This window comes from Triticum aestivum, chromosome 3B, assembly GCF_018294505.1.
Source record: "Triticum aestivum cultivar Chinese Spring chromosome 3B, IWGSC CS RefSeq v2.1, whole genome shotgun sequence".
Classification (NCBI taxonomy): Eukaryota; Viridiplantae; Streptophyta; class Magnoliopsida; order Poales; family Poaceae; genus Triticum; species Triticum aestivum.
In genome coordinates this window covers 812,173,344-812,196,481 of record NC_057801.1, presented here as the reverse complement: position 1 = coordinate 812,196,481, position 23,138 = coordinate 812,173,344, and the positions used below count along the sequence as shown (strand labels likewise).

Here is a 23,138-nt window from a genome sequence, read left to right as displayed (position 1 = left end):
TATGAAAACGAAAATCGAGAATATAAGCCGAGTGTCTGGTGAGCATACTCGGTTTACACCAACGGTCATCAAGCTAGCCATTAGGTGCGGCGATGGAGGCCACGTGGCAATAGACTTTGTCGTAGCTGTTTTGTACCACGAGTATATTTTCACGAGCCTCATGGCTTACTCTCTCGTAAATCGAGTGTCGCCTGTAAGCCAAATACCTTTTGTTCGTCCTCACGGCATACTCTGACGTAAGCCCTGCTCGTTTTGTTTGCCGTGTACATGTTGGTGCAGACTCGGTGTATCCTCTCGTAAGCCGTGAGACCTTGTTTTAACACTCGGCTTACCGCATGATACTAGGCAACATGTGTTTTCCTGTAGTGACAGTACCGGCTACTCGTTAATTGGTTAGTTATCTGGGCATGTCAGCTAAATGGTGTTGTCCTTATGTTACTAAGTAAAGTCATCCTAAAAACGTGTGTTTATGTCCTTATGTTGCCACATAAAAACTGGCTGGTCTGACAGAGTGACACGGTACAGGTTACACAGTACTAGTAGAGGATAAATACAACTACATACATCAGCGTGTGTTCTGGATCAGCGATGTACATGGAAGCGGGAGTTTAATTAATCGCCTTGTCCATGTCAGAGAGTTCGTTTTTAGCACTTAGCAGATGGCGAGTTGGCCATGGTGGAGTGGATCGTTGAACTCTACGTGCGTCAGTGCTAAATACTAGTTGTTGGCATGTCGCTGGATTTGAGTAAATATACTGTACCCTACTGATACCTTCTAGGTAAATTTCAAATCGAAGCATCGATCGTCATTGATCAATACAATACAGTATGTAGTAACATCTGAAAGCAAATCTCTCACCATTCATCGTCCTCTTGTCTGCCCGATCATGAGTATATATATGGCCCTCGCATGGCCTTCAACTCCCCTCCACAGTTGTCTTCGATCTGCAATGCAAATGCTAACATCAGCAACAATGGTTCCCGTCTCCTTCCTCGAGCTTTCACTCTCCTTGGTCTTCCTCGTCGTCCTCTACTACCTCCACCTGAGGTCCAGGCGCAAGAACCCAGCGATCCCGCTGGACTGGCCGCTGGTGCGCATGCTGCCGTCTCTCCTCGGCAGTCTCCCGCGCCTCCACGACTGGGCCACCTCCCTCCTCAGCGTCAGCGATCTCAACTTCCGCATCATCGGCCCGCCGCACTCGGGGATGCAGCTCTTCTTAACCTCCGATCCTGCCAACGTCCGCCACGTCTTCACCTCCAACTTCCCCAACTACCCCAAGGGCCCCGACTTCGCCGAGATCATGGACATCCTCGGCGGTGGCATCTTCAACGCCGACGGCGACTCCTGGCGCCACCAGCGCGCTAAGGCGCAGCTGCTCATGTCCGGACCCCGGTTCCGGGCCTTTGTGTCCCAGTGCAGCCGCCGCAAGGTGGAGAGTGACCTACTCCCGCTGCTCGCCCACGTCGCCGCCGCCGGCACCGGCGAGTGTGACCTCATGGACGTGTTCCTCAGGCTGACATTCGACATGACGACCACGCTGGTGTTCGGCGTCGACCCAGGCTGCCTGGCCATTGGCTTCCCGGAGGTGCGGTTTGCGCGTGCTATAGACGACGCCATGGACGTACTCCTCATCCGCAATGTACTCCCGCTGTCGTGGTGGAAGCTGGTGCGGTGGCTCGGGGTAGGGTACGAGAGGAAGATGGCGGTGGCGCAGCGCGAGATCGACCGGTTCATTGGCGACACGATCGCCAAGAGGCTGTTGGGGAACGTAGCAGAAATTCAAAATTTTCCTACGTGTCACTAAGATCTATCTATGGAGAAACCAGCAACGAGGGGAAGGAGAGTGCATCTATATACCCTTGTAGATCGCTAAGCGGAAGCGTTCAAGAGAACGGGGTTGAAGGAGTCGTACTCGTTGTGATTCAAATCACCGGAGATCCTAGTGCCGAACGGACGGCACCTCCGCGTTCAACACACGTACAGCCCGGTGACGTCTCCCACGCCTTGATCTAGCAAGGAGAGAGGGAGAGGTTGAGAAAGACTCCATCCAGCAGCAGCACGACAGCGTGGTGGTGGTGGAGGAGCGTGGCAATCCTGCAGGGCTTCGCCAAGCACCTGCGGGAGAGGAGGAGGTGTCACGGGAGGGAGGGAGGCGCCAGGCCTTCAGGTATGGCTGCCCTCCCTCCCCTCCACTATATATAGGGGCAAGGGAGAGGGGGGAGGCGCAGCCTTGCCCCTTCCTCCAAGGAAGGGGTGCGGCCAAGGGGGGGAGGAGTGCCTCCCAAGTCAAGTGGAGGCCCTCCCCCTTAGGGTTTCCCCCTCCCATGCGCATGGGCCTTGGGGGGGCTGGTGCCCCTGGCCCATTAAGGCTAGGGCGCCCCCCTACAGCCCATGCTACTGTATTGGACGTGGTGGAACAATTTCCGGACCTCCGGACCCCTCTGGAATCCTCCTGAACCTTCTGGAAGCTTCCCGGTACAATACCGAAAAAACCCGAACTTTTTCCGGAACCCGAACAACAACTTTCCATATATAAATCTTTACCTCCGGACCATTCCGGAACTCCTCATGATGTCCGAGATCTCATCCGGGACTCCGAACAACATTCGGTAACCACATACAAACTTCCTTTATAACCCTAGCGTCATCGAACGTTAAGTGTGTAGACCCTACGGGTTCGGGAGACATGTAGACATGACCGAGACGTTCTCCGGTCAATAACCAACAGCGGGATCTGGATACCCATGTTGGCTCCCACATGTTCCACGATGATCTCATCGGATGAACCACGATGTCAAGGACTCAATGAATCCGGTATACAATTCCCTTTGTCTAGAGGTATTGTACTTGCCCGAGATTCGATCGTCGGTATACCGATACCTTGTTCAATCTCGTTACCGGCAAGTCTCTTTACTCGTTCCGTAACACATCATCCCGTGATCAACCCCTTAATCACACTGTGCACATTCTGATGATGTCCTACCGAGTGGGCCCAGAGATACCTCTCCGTTTACACGGAGTGACAAATCCCAGTCTCGATTCATGCCAACCCAACAGACACTTTCGGAGATACCTGTAATGCACCTTTATAGCCACCCAGTTACGTTGTGACGTTTGGTACACCCAAAGCATTCCTACGGTATCCGGGAGTTGCACAATCTCATGGTCTAAGGAAAAGATACTTGACATTAGAAAAGCTTTAGCATACGAACTACACGATCTTTGTGCTAGGCTTAGGATTGGGTCTTGTCCATCACATCATTCTCCTAATGATGTGATCCCGTTATCAACGACATCCAATGTCCATAGCCAGGAAACCATGACTATCTGTTGATCACAACGAGCTAGTCAACTAGAGGCTCACTAGGGACATATTGTGGTCTATGTATTCACACGTGTATTACGATTTCCGGATAATACAGTTATAGCATGAATAAAAGACTATTATCATGAACAAAGAAATATAATAATAACACTTTTATTATTGCCTCTAGGGCATATTTCCAACAGTCTCCCACTTGCACTAGAGTCAATAATCTAGTTCACATCACCATGTGATTAACACTGACAGGTTACATCACCATGTGACCAACATCCAAAGAGTTTACTAGTGTCATTAAACTAGTTCACATCATCATGTGATTAAGACTCAATGAGTTCTGGGGTTTGATCATGTTCTGCTTGTGAGAGAGGTTTTAGTCAACGGATCTGTAACATTCAGATCCGTATGTACTTCGCAATTCTCTATGTCATATTGTAAATGCTGCTTCCACGCTCCACTTGGAGCTATTCCAAATGGTTGTTCCACTATACGTATCCGGTTTGCTACTCAGAGTCATTCGGATAGGTGTTAAAATTTGCATCGACGTAACCCTTTACGCCGAACTCTTTATCACCTCCATAATCGAGAAACATGTCCTTATTCTTCTAAGGACAATTTTAACCGCTATCTGGTGATCTACTCCTTGATCACCTTTGTACTCTCTTGCCAGGCAAGTGGTAGGGCACACATCAGGTGTGGTACTTAGCATAGCATACTGTAGAGCCTACGTCTAAAGCATAGGGGACGACCTTCGTCCTTTCTCTCTTTTCTGCCGTGGTCGAGCTTTAAGTCTTAACTTTGTACCTTACTACTCAGGCAAGAACTCCTTCTTTGACTGATCCATCTTGAACACCTTCAAGATCATGTTAAGGTATGTGCTCATTTGAAAGTACCATAAAGCGTTTTTGATCTATCCTCATAGATCTTGATGCTCAATGTTCAAGTAGCTTAATCCAGGTTTTCTATTGAAAAACACCTTTCAAATAACCCTATATGCTTTCTAGAAATTCTACATCATTTCTGATCATCAATATGTCAACAACATATACTCATCAGAAATTCTATAGTGCTCCCACTCACTTCTTTGGAAATACAAGTTTCTCATAAACTTTGTATAGACCCAAAATCTTTGATCATCTTATCAAAGCGTACATTCCAACTCCGAGATGCTTACTCCAGTCCTTAGAAGGATCGCTGGAGCCAGCATACCTTTTAGCATCCTTAGGATCGACAAAACCTTTCTGATTTTATCGCATACAACCTTTCCTTACGACTGGTAAGGAAACTCGTTTTGACATCCATCTGCCAGATTTCATAAATGCAGCTTGTGCTAACGTGATTTCGACGGACTTTAAGCATCTCTACGGATGAGAAAATCTCATCGTAGTCAACTCCTTGAACTTGTGAAAAACTCTTCGCCACAAGTCGAGCTTCATGGACGGTGACATTACCGTCCACGTTCGTCTTCTTCTTAAAGATCCATTTATCTCAATGGCTTGCCGATCATTGGGCAAGTCCACCAAAGTCCATGCTTTGTTCTGATACATGGATCCTATCTCGGATTTCATGGTTTCTAACCATTTGTCGGAATTTGGGCCCACCATCGCTTCTCCATAACTCATAGGTTCATTGTTGTCTAGCAACATGACCTTCAAGACAGGATTACTGTACCACTCTGAAGTAGTACGCATCCTTGTCACCCTACGAGGTACGGTAGTGACTTGATCCGAAGTTTCATGATCACTATCATAAGCTTCTACTTCAATTGGTGTAGGTGCCATAGGAACAAATTCCTGTGCCCTGCTACACACTAGTTGAAGTGACAGTTCAATAACCTCATCAAGTCTCCACCATCCTCCCACTCAACTTTCCGAGACAAACTTTTCCTTGAGAAAGGACCCGATTCAAGAAACAATCCCTATTGCTTTCGGATTTGAATTAGGAGGTATACCCAACTATTTTGGGTGTCCTATGAAGATGCATTTTATCCGCTTTGGGTTCGAGCTTATCAACCTGAAACTTTTTCACATAAGCGTCGCAGCCCCAAACTTTTAAGAAATGACAACTTAGGTTTCTCCAAACGGTGTCGTCTCAACGGAATTACGTGGTACCCTGTTAAAGTGAGTGCGGTTGTCTCTAATGCCTAACCCATGAACGATATTGGTAATTCGATAAGAGACATCATGGTACGCTCCATATCCAATAGGGTGCAACTATGATGTTCGGACACACCATCACACTATGGTGTTCCAGGCGGTATTAATTGTGAAACCACTTTCACAATGTCTTAATTGCGTGCCAAATCTTGTAACTCAGATACTCATCTCTATGATCATATCATAGATATTTTATCCTCTTGTCACGATGATCTTCAACTTCACTCTGAAATTACTTGAACCATTCAATAATTCAGACTTGTGTTTCATCAAGTAAATACACTCAGTATCTACTCAAATCATCCGTGAAGTAAGAACATAATGATATTCACTGCATGCCTCAGCACTCATTGGACTGCACACATCAAAATGTGTTACTTCCAACGAGTTGCTATCTAGTTCCATCTTACTGAAACCGAGGCTTTCAGTCATCTTGCCCATGTGGTATAATTTGCATATCTCAAGTGATCCAAAATCAAGTGAGTCCAAACGATCCATCTGCATGGAGTTTCTTCATGCGTATATACCAATAGACATGGTTCGCATGTCTCAAACTTTTCAAAAATGAGTGAGTCTAAAGATCCATCAACATGGAGCTTCTTCATGCGTTTTATACCAATATGACTTACATGGCAGTGCCATAAGTAAGTGGTACTATCATTACTATCTTATATCTTTTGGCATGAAAATGTGTATCACTACGATCGAGATTCAATAAACCATTCCTTTAGGTGCAAGACCATTAAAGGTATTATTCAAATAAATAAAGTAACCATTATTCTCCTTAAATGAATAACCGTATTGCGATAGACATAATCCAATCATGTCTATGCTCAACGCAAACACCAAATGACAATCATTCAAGTTTAATACTAATCTTGATGGTAGAGGGAGCGTGCGATGTTTGATCACATCAAACTTGGAAATACTTCCAACACATATCGACAGCTCACCTTTAGCTAGTCTCCGTTTATTCCGTAGCTCTTTTATTTCGAGTTACTAACACTTAGCAACCAAACCGGTATCTCATACCCTGGTGCTACTAGGAGTACTAGTAAAGTACATATTAACATAATATATATCCAATATACTTCTATCGACCTTGCCAGCCTTCTCATCTACCAAGTATCTAGGGTAATTCCGCTCCAGTGGTTGTTCCCCTTATTACAGAAGCACTTAGTCTCGGGTTTAGGTTCAACCTTGGGTTTCTTCACTGGAGCAGCAGCTGATTTGCTGTTTCATGAAGTATCCCTTCTTGCCCTTGCCCTTCTTGAAACTAGTGGTTTCACCAACCATCAACAATTGATGCTCCTTCTTGATTTCTACTTTCGCGATGTCAAACAACGGGAATACCTCAAGGATCATCATCTCTATCCTTGATATGTTATAGTTCATCACGAAGCTCTAGCAGCTTGGTGGCAATGACTTTGGGGAAACATCACTATCTCATCTGGAAGATCAACTCCCACTCGATTCAAGTGATTGTTGCACTCAGACAATCTGAGCACAAGCTCAACGATTGAGCTTTTCTCCCTGAGTTTGCAGGCTAAGAAAATCGTCGGAGGTCTTATACCTCTTGACGTGGGCACGAGCCTGAAATCCTAATTTCAGCCCTCGAAACATCTCATATGTTCCGCGATGTTTCAAAAAACGTCTTTGGTGCCTCTACTTAAGCCATTTAACTGAACTATCATGTAGTTATCAAAACGTGTATGTTCGATGTTCGCAACATCGACAAACGACGTTTGGGGTTCAGCACACTGAGCGGTGCAGTAAGGACATAAGCTTTCTACTGATCGCATAATCGCTACTATCAACTTTCAACTATATTTTCTCTAGGAACATATCTAAACAGTGGAACTAAAGCGCGAGCTTACGACATAATTTGCAAAGATCTTTTGACTATGTTCAGGATAATTAAGTTCATCTTATGAACTCCCACTCAGATAGACATCCCTCTGGTCATCTAAGTGATTACATGATCCGAGTCAACTAGGCCGTGTCCGATCATCACGTGAGACGGACTAGTCATCATCTGTGAACATCTTCATGTTGATCGTATCTACTATACGACTCATGCTCGACCTTTCGGTCTCCGTGTTCCGAGGCCATGTCTGTACATGCTAGGCTCGTCAAGTTAACCCTAAGTGTTTTCGCTGTGTAAAACTGTCTTACACCCGTTGTATGTGAACGTAAGAATCCATCACACCCGATCATCACGTGGTGCTTAGAAGCGACGAACTGTAGCAACGGTGCACAGTTAGGGGAGAACACTTCTTGAAATTTTGTAAGGGATCATCTTATTTACTACCGTCGTCCTAAGTAAACAAGATGCATAATCATAATAAACATCACATGCAATTATATAGTTGTGACATGATATGGCCAATATCATATAGCTCCATTGATCTCCATCTTCGGGGCTCCATGATCATCTTGTCACCGGCTTGACACCATGATCTCCATCATCATGATCTCCATCATCGTGTCTTCATGAAGTTGTCACGCCAACGACTACTTCTACTTCTATGGCTAACGCGTTTAGCAATAAAGTAAAGTAAGTTACATGGCGTTCTTCAATGACACGCAGGTCATACAATAAATAAAGACAACTCCTATGGCTCCTGCCGGTTGTCATACTCATCGACATGCAAGTCGTGAATCCTATTACAAGAACATGATCAATCTCATACATCACATATCATTCATCACATTCTTCTTGGCCATATCACATCACAAAGCATACCCTGCAAAAACAAGTTAGACGTCCTCTAATTGTTGTTGCATGTTTTACGTGGCTGCTATGGGTTTCTAGCAAGAACGTTTCTTACCTACGCAAAACCACAATGTGATGTGCCAATTGCTATTTACCCTTCATAAGGACCCTTTTCATCGAATCCGTTCCGACTAAAGTGGGAGAGACTGGCACCCGCTAGCCACCTTATGCACCAAGTGCATGTCAGTCGGTGGAACCTGTCTCACGTAAGAGTACGTGTAAGGTCGGTCCGGGCCGCTTCATCCCACAATACCGTCGAAACAAGATTGGACTAGTAACGGTAAGCATATTGAACAACATCAACGCCCACAACTACTTTTTGTTCTACTCGTGCAAAGAATCTACGCAATAAACCTGGCTTTGATACCACTGTTGGGGAACGTAGCAGAAATTCAAAATTTTCCTACGTGTCACCAAGATCTATCTATGGAGAAACCAGCAACGAGGGGAAGGAGAGTGCATCTACATACCCTTGTAGATCGCTAAGCGGAAGCGTTCAAGAGAACGGGGTTGAAGGAGTCGTACCCGTCGTGATTCAAATCACCGGAGATCCTAGTGCCGAACGGACGGCACCTCCGCGTTCAACACACGTACAGCCCGGTGACGTCTCCCACGCCTTGATCCAGCAAGGAGGGAGGGAGAGGTTGAGGAAGACTCCATCCAGCAGCATCACGACAGCGTGGTGGTGGTGGAGGAGCGTGGCAATCCTGCAGGGCTTCGCCAAGCACCTGCGGGAGAGGAGGAGGTGTCACGGGAGGAAGGGAGGCGCCAGGCCTTCATGTATGGCTGCCCTCCCTCCCCTCCACTATATATAGGGGCAAGGGAGAGGGGGGAGGCGCAGCCTTGCCCCTTCCTCCAAGGAAGGGGTGCGGCCAAGGGGGGGAGGAGTGCCTCCCAAGTCAAGTGGAGGCCCTCCCCCTTAGGGTTTCCCCCTCCCATGCGCATGGGCCTTGGGGGGGCTGGTGCCCCTGGCCCATTAAGGCTAGGGCGCCTCCCTACAGCCCATGCTACTGTATTGGACGTGGTGGAACAATTTCCGGACCTCCGGACCCCTCCGGAATCCTCCGGAACCTTCTGGAAGCTTCCCGGTACAATACCGAAAAAACCCGAACTTTTTCCGGAACCCGAACAACAACTTTCCATATATAAATCTTTACCTCCGGACCATTCCGGAACTCCTCATGACGTCCGGGATCTCATCCGGGACTCCGAACAACATTCGGTAACCACATACAAACTTCCTTTATAACCCTAGCGTCATCGAACCTTAAGTGTGTAGACCCTACGGGTTCGGGAGACATGTAGACATGACCGAGACGTTCTCCGGTCAATAACCAACAGCGGGATCTGGATACCCATGTTGGCTCCCACATGTTCCACGATGATCTCATCGGATGAACCACGATGTCAAGGACTCAATGAATCCCGTATACAATTCCCTTTGTCTAGCGGTATTGTACTTGCCCGAGATTCGATCGTCGGTATACCGATACCTTGTTCAATCTTGTTACCGGCAAGTTTCTTTACTCGTTCCGTAACACATCATCCCGTGATCAACCCCTTAATCACACTGTGCACATTCTGATGATGTCCTACCGAGTGGGCCCAGAGATACCTCTTCGTTTACACGGAGTGACAAATCCCAGTCTTGATTCGTGCCAACCCAACAGACACTTTCGGAGATACCTGTAATGCACCTTTATAGCCACCCAGTTACATTGTGACGTTTGGTACACCCAAAGCATTCCTACGGTATCCGGGAGTTGCACAATCTCATGGTCTAAGGAAAAGATACTTGACATTAGAAAAGCTTTAGCATACGAACTACACGATCTTTGTGCTAGGCTTAGGATTGGGTCTTGTCCATCACATCATTCTCCTAATGATGTGATCCCGTTATCAACGACATCCAATGTCCATAGCCAGGAAACCATGACTATCTGTTGATCACAACGAGCTAGTCAACTAGAGGCTCACTAGGGACATATTGTGGTCTATGTATTCACACGTATATTACGATTTCCAGATAATACAGTTATAGCATGAATAAAAGACTATTATCATGAACAAATAAATATAATAATAACACTTTTATTATTGCCTCTAGGGCATATTTCCAACAGAGGCGTGAGGCGGTTAAAGCTAGAGGCGGAAACGAGGACTCGGACACGACGGACCTGCTCTCCTCCTACATCGACGACGATGATGCTGGCATGACTGTGGACGTCTTCCTCCGCGACACGACCATGAACCTTATGCTCGCTGGCGTGACACGACTGGCTCGGCGCTGTCCTGGTTCTTCTATCTCCTCACCAAGAACCCGCACGTGGAGTCCAAGATCTTGGAAGAGCTCGACACCATCAAGGCCACCACCACCACCGTGGACGGCAATGGCATGGCAACCTACGACCCGGATGAGCTGAGCCGGCTCGTGTACCTGCATGCCGCCCTGTGCGAGGCTCTCCGGCTATACCCTCCGGTGCCGTTCGAGCACAAGGGCGTGGTGGCGGTGGAGACGCTGCCGAGCGGACACGAGGTGCGGCCGGGGGACAAGATCATCGTGTCGCTGTACGCGATGGGGAGAATGGAGGCCGTGTGGGGCGAGGACTGCCGGGACTTCCGGCCGGAACGGTGGATCTGCGAGGACGGCAAGCCGCGGTACATGCCGTCGTACAAGTTCGTGTCCTTCAACACCGGGCCACGGACCTGCCTCGGCAAGGACATGGCGTTCGTGCAACTCAAGGTGGTGGCGGCCACCGTGGTGCGGAACTTCTTGGTGGAGGACGTGCCGGGGCATGTCGTCGAGCCCAACGTCTCCATCATTCTCCACATGAAGAACGGCTTCAAGGCCAAGATCAAGAGGAGGCAGGTGATGAACAATTGATTCATGAGAGTAATAATATATGTGATGATCGAGAGAAAAAGCTGGATAAAGTTAATTAACGAATATGTTGTATCGATCATAGCCCTTCATATGGCGAAGGGCATATGTGTTACCGTGTAGTAGTGCAATGTGTCACTCAGTTTGTTCGTTAGGCTGAGTGGTGCCTATGTATCCCAGCGCTGAAACATCCGCCCCATATGTATTCCACCGAAAATATGCCCTAATATAATAATAAAGTTACTATCGTCCTATTTTTATGTTCATAATTAAGTTTATGTTTCCATGCTACAATTGCAACGGTTCTTGAATATGAACTTTCGACGAAAACCTATTTGCTTATGTGAAAAGATAAACATGAATCGGATTCCTAATCAGGCCTCAAGATTGTTAATGTACTATTGATGCTTCTGTTATTCTAACGATGCACATTTTTAATGTAACAAGGCGGACCGCCATCTAAGGGAAGTGGGAGGTAGATGAACCCTAGGCTTTTCTTAGGGAAGAAGGCGACTACTTGCGGACCCCAGTGATTCTCCTTTTGTTCCTAATTAACAGACCCGAGGAGGGATAGGAGCCGCAGAAGAGAGGACCTAGCACTTGCTGCACTTGCACCCAAGGCACCCGAATGACGCGCCGGCGACTGCAGCTCCATTGTCATACGACGACGTTGAGGGACTTCCGCCGGGGAGCTCGCTCGCGGTGTCTTCTTTAATATACGCTTTCACTAACTACATCAACCCATGCAGCCGGGAAGCAGTGGCCACGCGCACGCGTCAATGGAGGGCGTGAGCACCGCGTTGAGATGACGCGGCGGGCATACCACGGCACCGCCTGACGCGCGCCGAAGAGCAGGTGGGCGGTGCCTTCTCACATCTACACCAACATGCTACATCAACACATGTGACACGTACGGTGGCGGTCTCATCTCGCATGTGGGCAGCGACGCAACCGGAAATTTGCGGCCAGCTTAACCCGTGATAATGCCCACCACCAACTATATGCTGTCGGTACGTAATACTCCAATCTCTAGATGTTGATATTGTATGGTTTTGATCCATCTCTGATCTACGAATTTTTTTTCTGTATGCATCCTGGAATCATTTGACATGGATGTCCATCTTGACTTGCAATTGATAGTTTTCCCGTCTATGTTCACAATTTACCAAGTGTATCAGCGCCAGGCCAACAAGCAGCCGCCGATCAACCCAATCAGGCCTCACGAGATTGTATCTCGTTTGAAAGAAGTCAAAGGGGGATTTTCTTTTTATGTAACTTTTCTCACAAGTACAATGGAAGGTCAAGTTTATTTTAAAAATATTTTTAATTTTTTTTGACTTTTTGTTTGATTACTAAAGTTATTTTTCTGCAGGAACCAAATGCCCGCGTCCCGGGAAATACACATCGGAACCTGGTTGTATATACACCTATATGGGGAGTTTTCTTAATAATTAAACAAAAATTCAAAATTGTTTAGAATTTCTTTAAGAAAAAACTTGACTTTCTTTTGCACTAGTATATAAATTTTCATGAACAAAACCAAAGTTGACTTCAGGGCAAAAAAGACATTTTATTTGCTATTATAGGTCACTATTCACACTGTTTTCGCTAAAAAGTTGTCTTTTTTGAACAGAAGTGAAAGGGGGATTTTTCTTTTTGTGGAATTTCTCTCACAAGTACAATGGAAGGTCAAGTTATTCAAAAATATTTTCAGATTTTTTGACTTTTTGTTGAATTACTATTTTTTTCCCATATAGAGTAGATACACTCAGGAACCAAACATTCGCGTCCCCAATGCACCGGTCTAATTTATGCACGGGGTGCACCACTTCTAGTTAAGCCCTTGGGCGTGAAACAGAGGGACATGATGAGGCTAGAAAATGGGTTTGTGACATGTTTCCGAAATTTCCTTACATATCAAAATTGACCCGCACTCCACATCTTCCTGTCCCAACAAAAAATCAATGTCTTTATTTTTTGATATGAACATAAAAAGGGTGACTCATATTTTGATCTGAATGCCTTATTTTGGATCCATTTACCTTCCTTTTGAAGAGCTCTTTGAAACAAGATCAATGTAGAATATAGTATTGTAGTTTAAACCTTTTGCTTTTGAGACTTCATGGGTTCTATTTCAAACAAGGAACTTACATAAGAACATAATACGAAAGACATGTTTTAATAAATTTAATGAAATACCATCCCGAATTTCATAATTGATTCATAAATGTTTCAATCAAGTTAAAGAAATCAGAAAAAAAACAATTATTTTTAAAACATAATCAATATTTGTCTTGTTTCGAACATCTCGTCAAAGCAAAAGGGGTTGTCAAACCAGATTCAATGGCAACGTGGTACAAATTATAGGAATCCTTTTGTTTGGAGTATTGATTTCATACTCCAACCAATTCATTCAAAAGTCAGAACTGATAGACAACGACGCAGTATATTTCAACACCCCCCCTCACGTGTCCTTAGACTTGGGATTTGTGTAGGACGTGGAATCTTTTTATAATACCGCGTTGGCAGGGCGTTGAACTAAAGACCTCCTAGCTTAGATATCATATTGTATTTATGCTCCAGCCAACTCATTCAAAAGTCCGAACTGATGGAGAGAGGCAAGCAATATATTTCAACACCTCCTCATGTCTAGGCTTATTTAGTCCTTAGACGTGGGATTTATGTAGGTCGCAAAATCTTTTTTTAATACTGCGTTGGCAGGGTCTTGAATGTCAAAACCTCTTGGCTCGGATACCATATTGAGTTTAAGACTGGGCTGGCGTAATTAGATTGCAACTCACTTTCGGTCCGCGTTTAAGCCTAAGGGAGCCACATGTTAGGGGGAGCGCTGACGTATAAATGCATAGCCCATCTTTCCCAACAGTTTGAGCTTACAGAGCATACATTTAATATGATATCCGAGACAAGAGGTTTTGAGTTTAAGACCCTGCAAACGTAGTATTAAAAAAGGATTCTGCGACCTACATCAATCCCACATCTAAGGATTAAATAAAATCATGTATTTAATGATGGGATACTATGGAGTCCGATTTTTATTTTATTTTTGCAAAAATGATCAAGATCTATTATGAAAGTTTACCGGAAGTACAAAATACCTCAAATATAATTAAAACTACATCGAAATTTCAAGACCACCGAACGATCACTACAGCCACCAGAACGAGCCGCCGATGCGCTGCTCTCGCCCCTTGTACAAGGCCGTTTGGTGGATATGTCAACAATCCATCATTATATTCCCAGATTTACATCGAGCGGATGTAAAAAGCTAGGGTACATTGCTTGCACAGATTGTCCTGGAATAGATTCTCAAGGCCCCAAAGCACATCGGAGACAAATTACCTTAGGATCCCAGCTCCGGCAGCCAAAGTCAGCAGCATCGAGCATCCGGACCGCTGGCACGGTGATGATGACCATGTGCGGAGGTAAAGATAGAAATGTTTTGTTTGTTTTCTATCACAGGCTATGTTCAGAGTGCACAACCACTAATGCATGTACTGGTACCACTACCTTGTCACCACCGGTCCATCCATCCATCGATGTATATGCGATATGCCCAGACTTGGCTTGCCGATGGCATTATTTTTGGCAACAACGACGCAGTAACGTGCTATGTTCAGATTGCATGCTAGCAACGAGGAACGCGTGGCGCGTGGCGCCGGCGGTACATGTAGATGCGTACAAGCGGGACGTGCATGCCGGTGACAGGTCAGGCCGGGTACACACACGCGGTCTGGTTGGTTATATCCCTCTGGCAGCATCCAATCAGCCAAGAGGAAGGACCAAGGCACCAAGTTAATAATTGGGTCTGTTCAGAGCACCTCTAGATGTGACATAAGTATTGCATATCTAAGTGACTCAATCAAACATAAATTAAAAAAAGAGAAAAATAAAATTACCCGCACAAACCTAAGCATAAAATCAATGACATATGACTTCTTTTTGTAAGCTAATGACATATGACTTTGATGTGTAATACTTAGTGCACATCCTTAACAAAACCATTAATAGTTTGTTTATTGCAGTTAATTATTTGCTCAATAGCACACCTCTCATTGCATTTTAGGCTAAGCTAGAGACATGCAATTTAGGTGGATGAGATTTATAAAATAAAAACAGGCTGCCAAAAGGTACCATAATTGCAAAATTGTGAGGTAATAACTTTGGAAGCATCACAGTGTTAAAACATGAAGTAAAAGTAATGAAATGATGAAGATCAAGGGCATGCTGCAGCGTCTTAGGATGGCTTGTGCCTTTTCCCTGGTGCTCGTCGTTGTAGTAATTTGCTAGTAGGTTGTTGGTCTGCATGCTATTAAACTGTTATGATTGCCACAGGGAGATTATGCTAAGATGGACACCGGGCCCACCATTAGCACCCTCGCGTTGTTGCTCTGTAAGTACAAAACTAAACATAATTTGATCAGGAGGAACTATAAATGAGATGCTCACAAATGCTAGATAGACAATTACTCTCTCTTTGATAAATTACGATGCATACAAGTTTTTCTAGATTCAAACATTTGTAAACATCGAAAAAGCTTATAGAAAAACTTATCAACATTTACAATACCAATCGATTCGTCATGAAATATGTTACTATTTTTGCATTTTAGAATATTAGGAAACTGATTACAATTGACCTTGGCAACCGTTGTACTCCCTCTGTCCCATAATACAAGACGTTTTTACACTAAAAGCTAGTGTAAAAAACGTCTATATTATAGGATAGAGGGAGTATTTTCTCCTTGAATTATTCCCCTGATTTGGAAATAGTAGATTGCCCTGTTTTGATAACAATTCTATCAGTGGAATAATCCATATGCCTGCTACATCTTAATTTGTCATTAATTGTTGAATAGTGTTGGTCTTCTTCAACGAGGTGGGTAATCAAACTATTGCAAAGTAGGACAACGGACCAATCTTATGAATGCAAGTCCCCGTTTTTAGGCCAGATTGGTCTATTTATAGCTTATGTGAAGAGCACATGCCTAAATATCAAATAATTCAATCAAGAACGTCGAACATGATGAAAATATCTTGTAACCCATGTTTTGGAAAATTAAATTAAATGTCGGTACCATTGCTCATCATATGTGTTTCAGAGGGATAGACAATGGAGAACAAGTTTGTTATTGTCTAGTACATGCATCCGGCTACCATAGAAAGAAAACTATATCATCTTGTTGAGTGAGAGACACAAAGTGACTACTCATGTAGCATCCCATCTTGGCAGGTCCACAAGATTTCTCTTGGTAAACTCTACTCTAGGAGTATGTCCTGTGGTGAAACTAGAACATACAACTAGTTTATGCTTTTTTTTTCTGATGAGCTTATTACTACTCAAAACCATAACTTCACGGTGCCTTATGTCAAATTACCGCAACTGGTTGTTCTTAGATTAGAAAACTATAACTCCCATGCTAACCTTCGATGGAAAACCCAATAGTGGACACTTCTAGTCATTTAGATGCAATCGTGAGCTCATGACGTGACATACACATACCCGTTTAGGGAAATGTGACATAACATGCACACTCATCAGCACTTACATGATTTCCAGGTGGACAATATGCTAAGATGAGCACCGGGCACACCATAAGCATCCTCGCATGTGTTGTTGCTGAGTCTACAATGCATACAAGTTTTGCTAGATTCAAACATTTGTAAACATCGACAACGCTTATAGAAAAACATATCAACATTTACAATACCATTAGATTCATCATGAAATATGTTTTCATCTGGTACATATTCGTCATTGTGTTCTTGTTTTTCTTTTGAAAACTTGTCAAAGTCTACAAAATTTGACTTTAGGGGAAAATGTATATAGACACTTCAATTTGGTAAGGAGCTAGTAAAAGGACATTTCACACAGCACCGTACAAAAAAATATATCTCATTTTAACCACAGCTCTTTGTCTTATTGTTTATTGGCATACAATAATAATACACCATAAGATCAATTATTTGGTGATCCATATATATAATTTCCATTAAGGCTACTCCATTCTCTAAGATAGGGTAACTCGATCGCTCGTAACTAACTAGTGTAGTCATGGCAACTATATATATACTTGCAATGCAATATAGTGACGATGAATGGACACGTGCATGTCCGGCCCATGATGGAACGATCAGACGTTGGCGGTAGCGGCAGCGGTGGCCTTGGCGGTGACGGCGGCGGCGAGGCCGAGCTCAGCGAGGTGGAGATCGGTGTCTTCGGGGTGTTCCTCAACATTCCTCGGGCGATGCGGCAGCATCCACCGCCCATCCTCGGTCCTGACCATGCCCTTGTTCAACTCCTGGCGCCACCCGTCGGGCACCATGTGCTCATCCATGAGGAAGTCGGCGGCCTTGTTGACGAGCGCAGGATCCCTGCCCCCGAGCTTGAACTCCTTGCCGCGGCCCTGGTAGCCGTCGAGAAGGTGGAGGTGCGCCTCGAGGTTGTGGTAGCACGCGAGGTCGAAGACGTCCTTGAGGAACGGCGACAGCTTGTGGTCGAGCGCCAGCTCCACGCCGATGTGGGAGTAGACGCTGGGCAGGCCGAGCGCGCCGGCCACGCGCAGCAACGGCATGGGGAGGACGGCCTCGGTGAAGATGCCGGGCACCTTGGGCACCGAGTCGTGCACGTTGAGGATGCGCAGCGCCTTCACGCCCAGCTCCCCCTCGAAGCGCTCCCTGAACATGGGGTTCCCGACGCGCGGGCCGGAGTAGGAGAAGACGCAGACGGGCGCCTTGGCGCCGGTGGTGGACACGTTGACGCGTGTCTCGGCGATGTCGTAGGCGCAGAGCACGGCCAGCGCGGCGCCGAGGCTGTGGCCGGTGACCGTCACGCTCACCTCCTCGCCCTGCGCGGTGTACCGCTCCACCAGCTTCCGCACCTCGGCGAGCACCTGCTCCCGCGCCGAGTACTTGCAGTACTTGCAGTCCGGGTTCTTGCTAGTGTAGAGCTCGGCGAACCCTTCCTCAACCTTGACGCTCGGATCAGGGCACGGCAGCCCGAACTGGCCGACAGGTTTGAGGAACGCGGTTACGTCGGCGATCCACTCGAGCTTTGTGACGGTGCCCCGCCAGGCGACGGCGATGTCCCGGCGGCCGATGCGGGCCGTCTCCTCGTCGGTGGACACGGCGATGAAGCCGATGAAGGTGCCGGTCTCGCTCCACATCCGGTCGTCGCTGGGGTTGTGCTTCTTGACGCCGAAGCTGGGGAAGCGGGCGTGGGAGGTGGCGTAGAGGTAGCGGGCGACCTCGTAGCCAACGCCGGCGAGGCCGACGTCCTTGAAGAAGGACTCCTGGGCGTACTTGCAGGTGCCGGCGTAGCGGGAGTAGCGGTCGTAGTCGAAGGAGTCGTAGCAGGCCTGAGAGAACTCGCCGTACCGGATGAGCTCCCCGCGGAGCGTCCTGTCGATGGGGTCCAACAGGCCGTCCCAGTCGTTGCAGCCGTGCATCTCCCGCCACCGCGACGTCAGCTCGCCGTCGGAGCGGCCGGACTCCTCCGCCAGGGTGCCGCGCTCCATGTCTCCCACGAAGGATTCTGCCTTCTCCTGCTTCACGGGCTCCACTTGGTCGGTCGACACCGCCGACGTGACATGAGACAGGCGGCGCGGCCGACAGCCGTGCGCCCCGCGGGTGCCGGCGGAAGGTCCCTGCGGGAGGGTCAGACGGCCGGCCGGGGGCACACTCCGGCTGGCGGCAGCGCTGCCGGGGAGGGCGCGGGCGTTGAGCGATAGGTTAGAGGAGCATGACATGGTGGACATTGCTGGTTAACTGCTAGCTGATGGATGGGCGTACGTCGGTGTGTGAGCTTGAGTACGTACGTACTAGAGCTGGAGCAGCTACTACTCCACTATTTGGGTAGGTGGTGGACGGATGGGTCGATGAGGTTTGAGCGTTAGGTCGCGGCGTCGCGTGTGTATGTATACACGCCCGCGCAGCGTGGAACACGTTCGCGACAGCTCTAATATTCCAAAGTCGCTAGGGTTCACACGCACATGGATGGACCGCCGTGCCTAGCTGCTGACTATGGATGTAAATGGCAAATAAACGGCATCCACAAGTCCCGTGTAGAGTTTTAGCCAGCTCCATAATTCATTTTTTTCAACATAAATAAATTTAGAACTGTTAGATTATTAGTGGGATTAAACGGGACCGGTTGACATCCCCAGTGATTTCACTAAGTTCCACCAAAAAGTTTACAGAGCCAGATTTTTTTTATATACAAGAGAGTTCCTCTACCATTTCTATTAATAGAAACCACACATGGAGGAATTTTAATGCTCTTGATCGGCCTCTAAGGAGTAATGCTACACGTACATGCAATACGGGGTGGGTTTAATTACGCGATGAGATGTCAAATAGGGATTGGAACGAAGAGGAGGGGGTGGGGCGTTGAAATTTTACAAAGGGCTCTCTAACATGAGCGTAAGGCTGGTCATAGTGGGGAGTAACTTAGAGTAGTAACATGTATATGTTACTATACTACCTTCATAGTGGATAGTGTCATATGTGTAGTAACATAGATGTCTTTATTTATCACTATGTAGACTCATTTTGCATTGGAAAGCGCTATGTGATGGTAACATATTATGTTACTCTATTTGCCTCTCTCCTCATTAACTACTTGCCACCCCATCATTTTTGCTTATGTGGCATCTATGTTACTCTTTAAGTTACTCCCACTATGACCAGCCTAAGATGCATGGACGTGTAGGATTATGGTCGCTTTACTCGTAACTAAACCCACCCGTAATTGCATGTATGTCTAGCAAAACTCGCCTCTAAGTATGCATCACTAACGTGCAACTTGTGAGGAAGCAAAAAGTATGGTCACTAGCTTGATTGTATACCTAACAAGAGTAAGTAAGGTGAGATCGTCTGCCTAATTACAGTCGGGTTCGCTATGTAGAAATGACTTGCTTTTTTGTTTGGTAAATTTCGTCTCCTACACAGGTTATCTACCGGTTTACGAATGGGCTACAATGATAGAAATAACGACTTTATTTAGGTAGAGTGTGTGTGCTTGGAGAAGGTGGTTAGGGGTCTCCACACGGATGGTGGCATATTCTACAGATAAGCCATCCACCATCTTCGTCTTAGGATTTGCTTTGGTATTCTACGACATTTTCCATTCCTTTTTGTGTGTTGGTGTTCGTTATATGCATCCTAATAATGCAGAGGCCAGGTGTACACTCTTATGCTTTGTATCTCTTTAATGTTACATTTTGAATTCGGTAATCATATTGAGCGAACATTTCCCGCGAGTGGTTTTTGAGAGAAATCTATATGATGCATCTGTTCTCGAGCGAATCCCAAAGCAGTGAAATGTGGAAATCCCCTTGGGCGTGCCATTTGCTCCCATGCAGCCTCCCAGGGAACGACGAAAAGCTTTCCTCCCAGACACCATCCCAAGCGAATGAACTGTATGTAACATTGCACTCCCCTTTGATGTAACATGCCAATTACTAGTAGCATATATGTTTGACTTCTCTGTCTAGCATGCCAATTCACACTATTGCAGCATGGCGATTCGCTGGCATGTTGGCAAGTTCCCTCTCTTCTTAGTCTCACAATTCTCCCAGCTGCAGCATGTCAAATATCTAAAAACGCATGACAAATTTCTCTAATATAGTATGGCAATTTTTCTGTTATAGCCTGTCAATTATTTCTTCTTAGCATGGTCTCTGTTATAGCATGTCAAACATCTCTATTATAGTATGATTTTTTTTGAAATGTTTCCTGGCAATGTTTTTTATGGGACGCTCTCTAGTGGCATTGGTCGCTCGAATGAGCTTCTCAGAGGGAACGAGGTGGAACCGGAACCTATTGAAGTGGTAGATATGAGTGTGCATGGACAACAACTATTTGGAATGAAGCAAACAAGATGTTTTCATATTACATGGAGTTAACCAAATTAGTTGCTAATGTTAGATTTCATGCATTGTTTGGGAGAAGTGAATGAAGTAGAACATTGAATACCTATATCTTTTTTGTCTAAACATAATTCATTTAAATGGGTCGATGAGCCCCTCAGTTATTTTTTAAGGTTCTTGGTGGACGACATAGCCATTATATAAATACTCCCTCTGTTTTGAACTAAAACCACGACATTTATTTTTGAACGGATGGAGAACTAATAAAGCTGGTCATGATGACCTTATCAAAAAGAAGACATATACTGATGGAACAACATTTTTTATTAGTACATGATGCGATGGATATACATGTATTCGTATTTACCACATTCCTACAAGACCTGACGAAATACTTTTATGTGAGGAAGGATCTTTCTAGAAGGGAATACCCCAGACCATCCAGGGAAAGGTGTTGTAATAAGAGCAAAAGCAAGGATCAAACGGATTCGAGTGTGGAAAAGAAAGGAACGGCAAGGGTCTAGGCTCAAAACCATATAAGACACATCTCCTTCGTTTGGTAGGATCTTATAGACTAGATCTCATTGGTCTTCAATTGGAGAACAGATAGGACACATATATAAGGACTCGGAGACCACAAGAAGTTCAAGAAACTATTGAACCAAAAACACCGTGGAAGCCCTCGCCCATCTAGGGTTTAGTCATTTTAGCCACAAACACACCTTATAACAATCTTCAAACTATAAGATCATTGCAATGCATGATCTAGGGTTGTTATTATCCGCATTGGGGCCTGACCTGGATAAATCATGCCTCGTCTTTTTTTGATCTTGTTGGAGTTTCATTACGCGAGGTCCTTGTATCGCCCCACTAATGCGTTTTCGACTACATAATTCCCGATAGGAATGATCTACACACATGGCGATTGGAAAATAATTTTAAATTATCTCGTGAAAGGGAGTGGGAAGAGAATGTGGACATGTGGCCTTATATCATGTGTACAAGTCGATTTCGGAGATGGATCGCATATACATGGAAGGAGGGATTACCTTTACCCCAGTTGCGTCCGTTTTGACCATGTGATGATTTTTTTTAGCCAAATTAATATGACAGACCAATGTGTCGACGGGATGATGTGAAGCTGAGTAAAGGGACAACTCAGTCTCCATTTCCTACATATGTATCCCCTATGGTGTAGAAGCAGTTTGGTGTCGAGCCAGCTGTGCATATTGCGCTAAAATGCTACAATTCATAATATTTGAGTAAACTGACTGAACTACACAAAGTTTGAATTAGTTTTTGGAGGGGAAAGTTTGAATTATTTGGTATGGTAAATCGAGTTGTATGCACAGTCAGCTCCATAACTTGATGGCATTTGGCATTTTTTGGGGTCTTAAACTAAGTAAGAAAATATGCTAAAAATGTGTCACGAACATATAATGTGAAAAGATTTTATATAACAATTAGAATGTACACCTTTTTCCTTTTACGAGGCACGCAAGAAAATGAAGTACATACTATTGTTGTTGTGAGGCTCGGATTCAAATAAAGAATTGCTTTAAGGCGCATGTGGATCTTGTTTTGTATTCGATTGATGGTGATTGGGTATTACCGTCCGAGAACATATGAATCCATGCATGGTCCATGGCGCTTCTTTGGAAGCTGCCAAAAATGGGAATTGGCCGGACGCACACGTGAATCGTGCTGATGGACCCTGCCAAGAGCAAGAATAGTACGTGTGTGGTGTGGACGTTTGAATTAGCTATCGCTAGGCTCTGGGCCCGCCAACATATCGGAAGCACCTCTTCATCTGGGGACTGGGGGGCATCTTCTTCTTATCTGCCGGGGAGGCCGCCGGTGCCTCTCGGCTCCGGCGATCCTTAGGCGTTGGCCCAGCTCATAGTTTGGACACTGAACTTGCTATCTATACGTTCTGGTGTGCTGTGCATACTCTTTCTAAACCTGTCATGCCCGGCTAAAGCATTGGGACTGTATGTGTTTATACTGCCGTGCATGCATCCATGCACTCGTATATACTGTACGATGGTGTGCTTATATTGTTAAAACAATATTGGAGTGCCATATATACGTTCTTAACTAACTACTCTTGAATAT

The 23,138-nt window shown here is 45.7% G+C and overlaps 1 protein-coding gene and 1 pseudogene across 1 annotated transcript; one reads left to right on the top strand and one right to left on the bottom strand.

The window, feature by feature from the left end:
* The first annotated feature begins 974 nt into the window (after nucleotides 1–974).
* LOC123067977 (alkane hydroxylase MAH1-like) lies at nucleotides 975–11,139 on the top strand (annotated as a pseudogene).
* A 5,895-nt stretch (nucleotides 11,140–17,034) lies between these two features.
* LOC123072593 (phospholipase A1-Igamma1, chloroplastic) lies at nucleotides 17,035–19,038 on the bottom strand. Its single transcript, XM_044496174.1, has one exon. It carries the CDS (start codon nucleotides 18,909–18,911, stop codon nucleotides 17,289–17,291), a length of 1,623 nt encoding a protein of 540 aa, XP_044352109.1. The 5' UTR covers nucleotides 18,912–19,038; the 3' UTR covers nucleotides 17,035–17,288.
* Nucleotides 19,039–23,138: the final 4,100 nt, after the last annotated feature.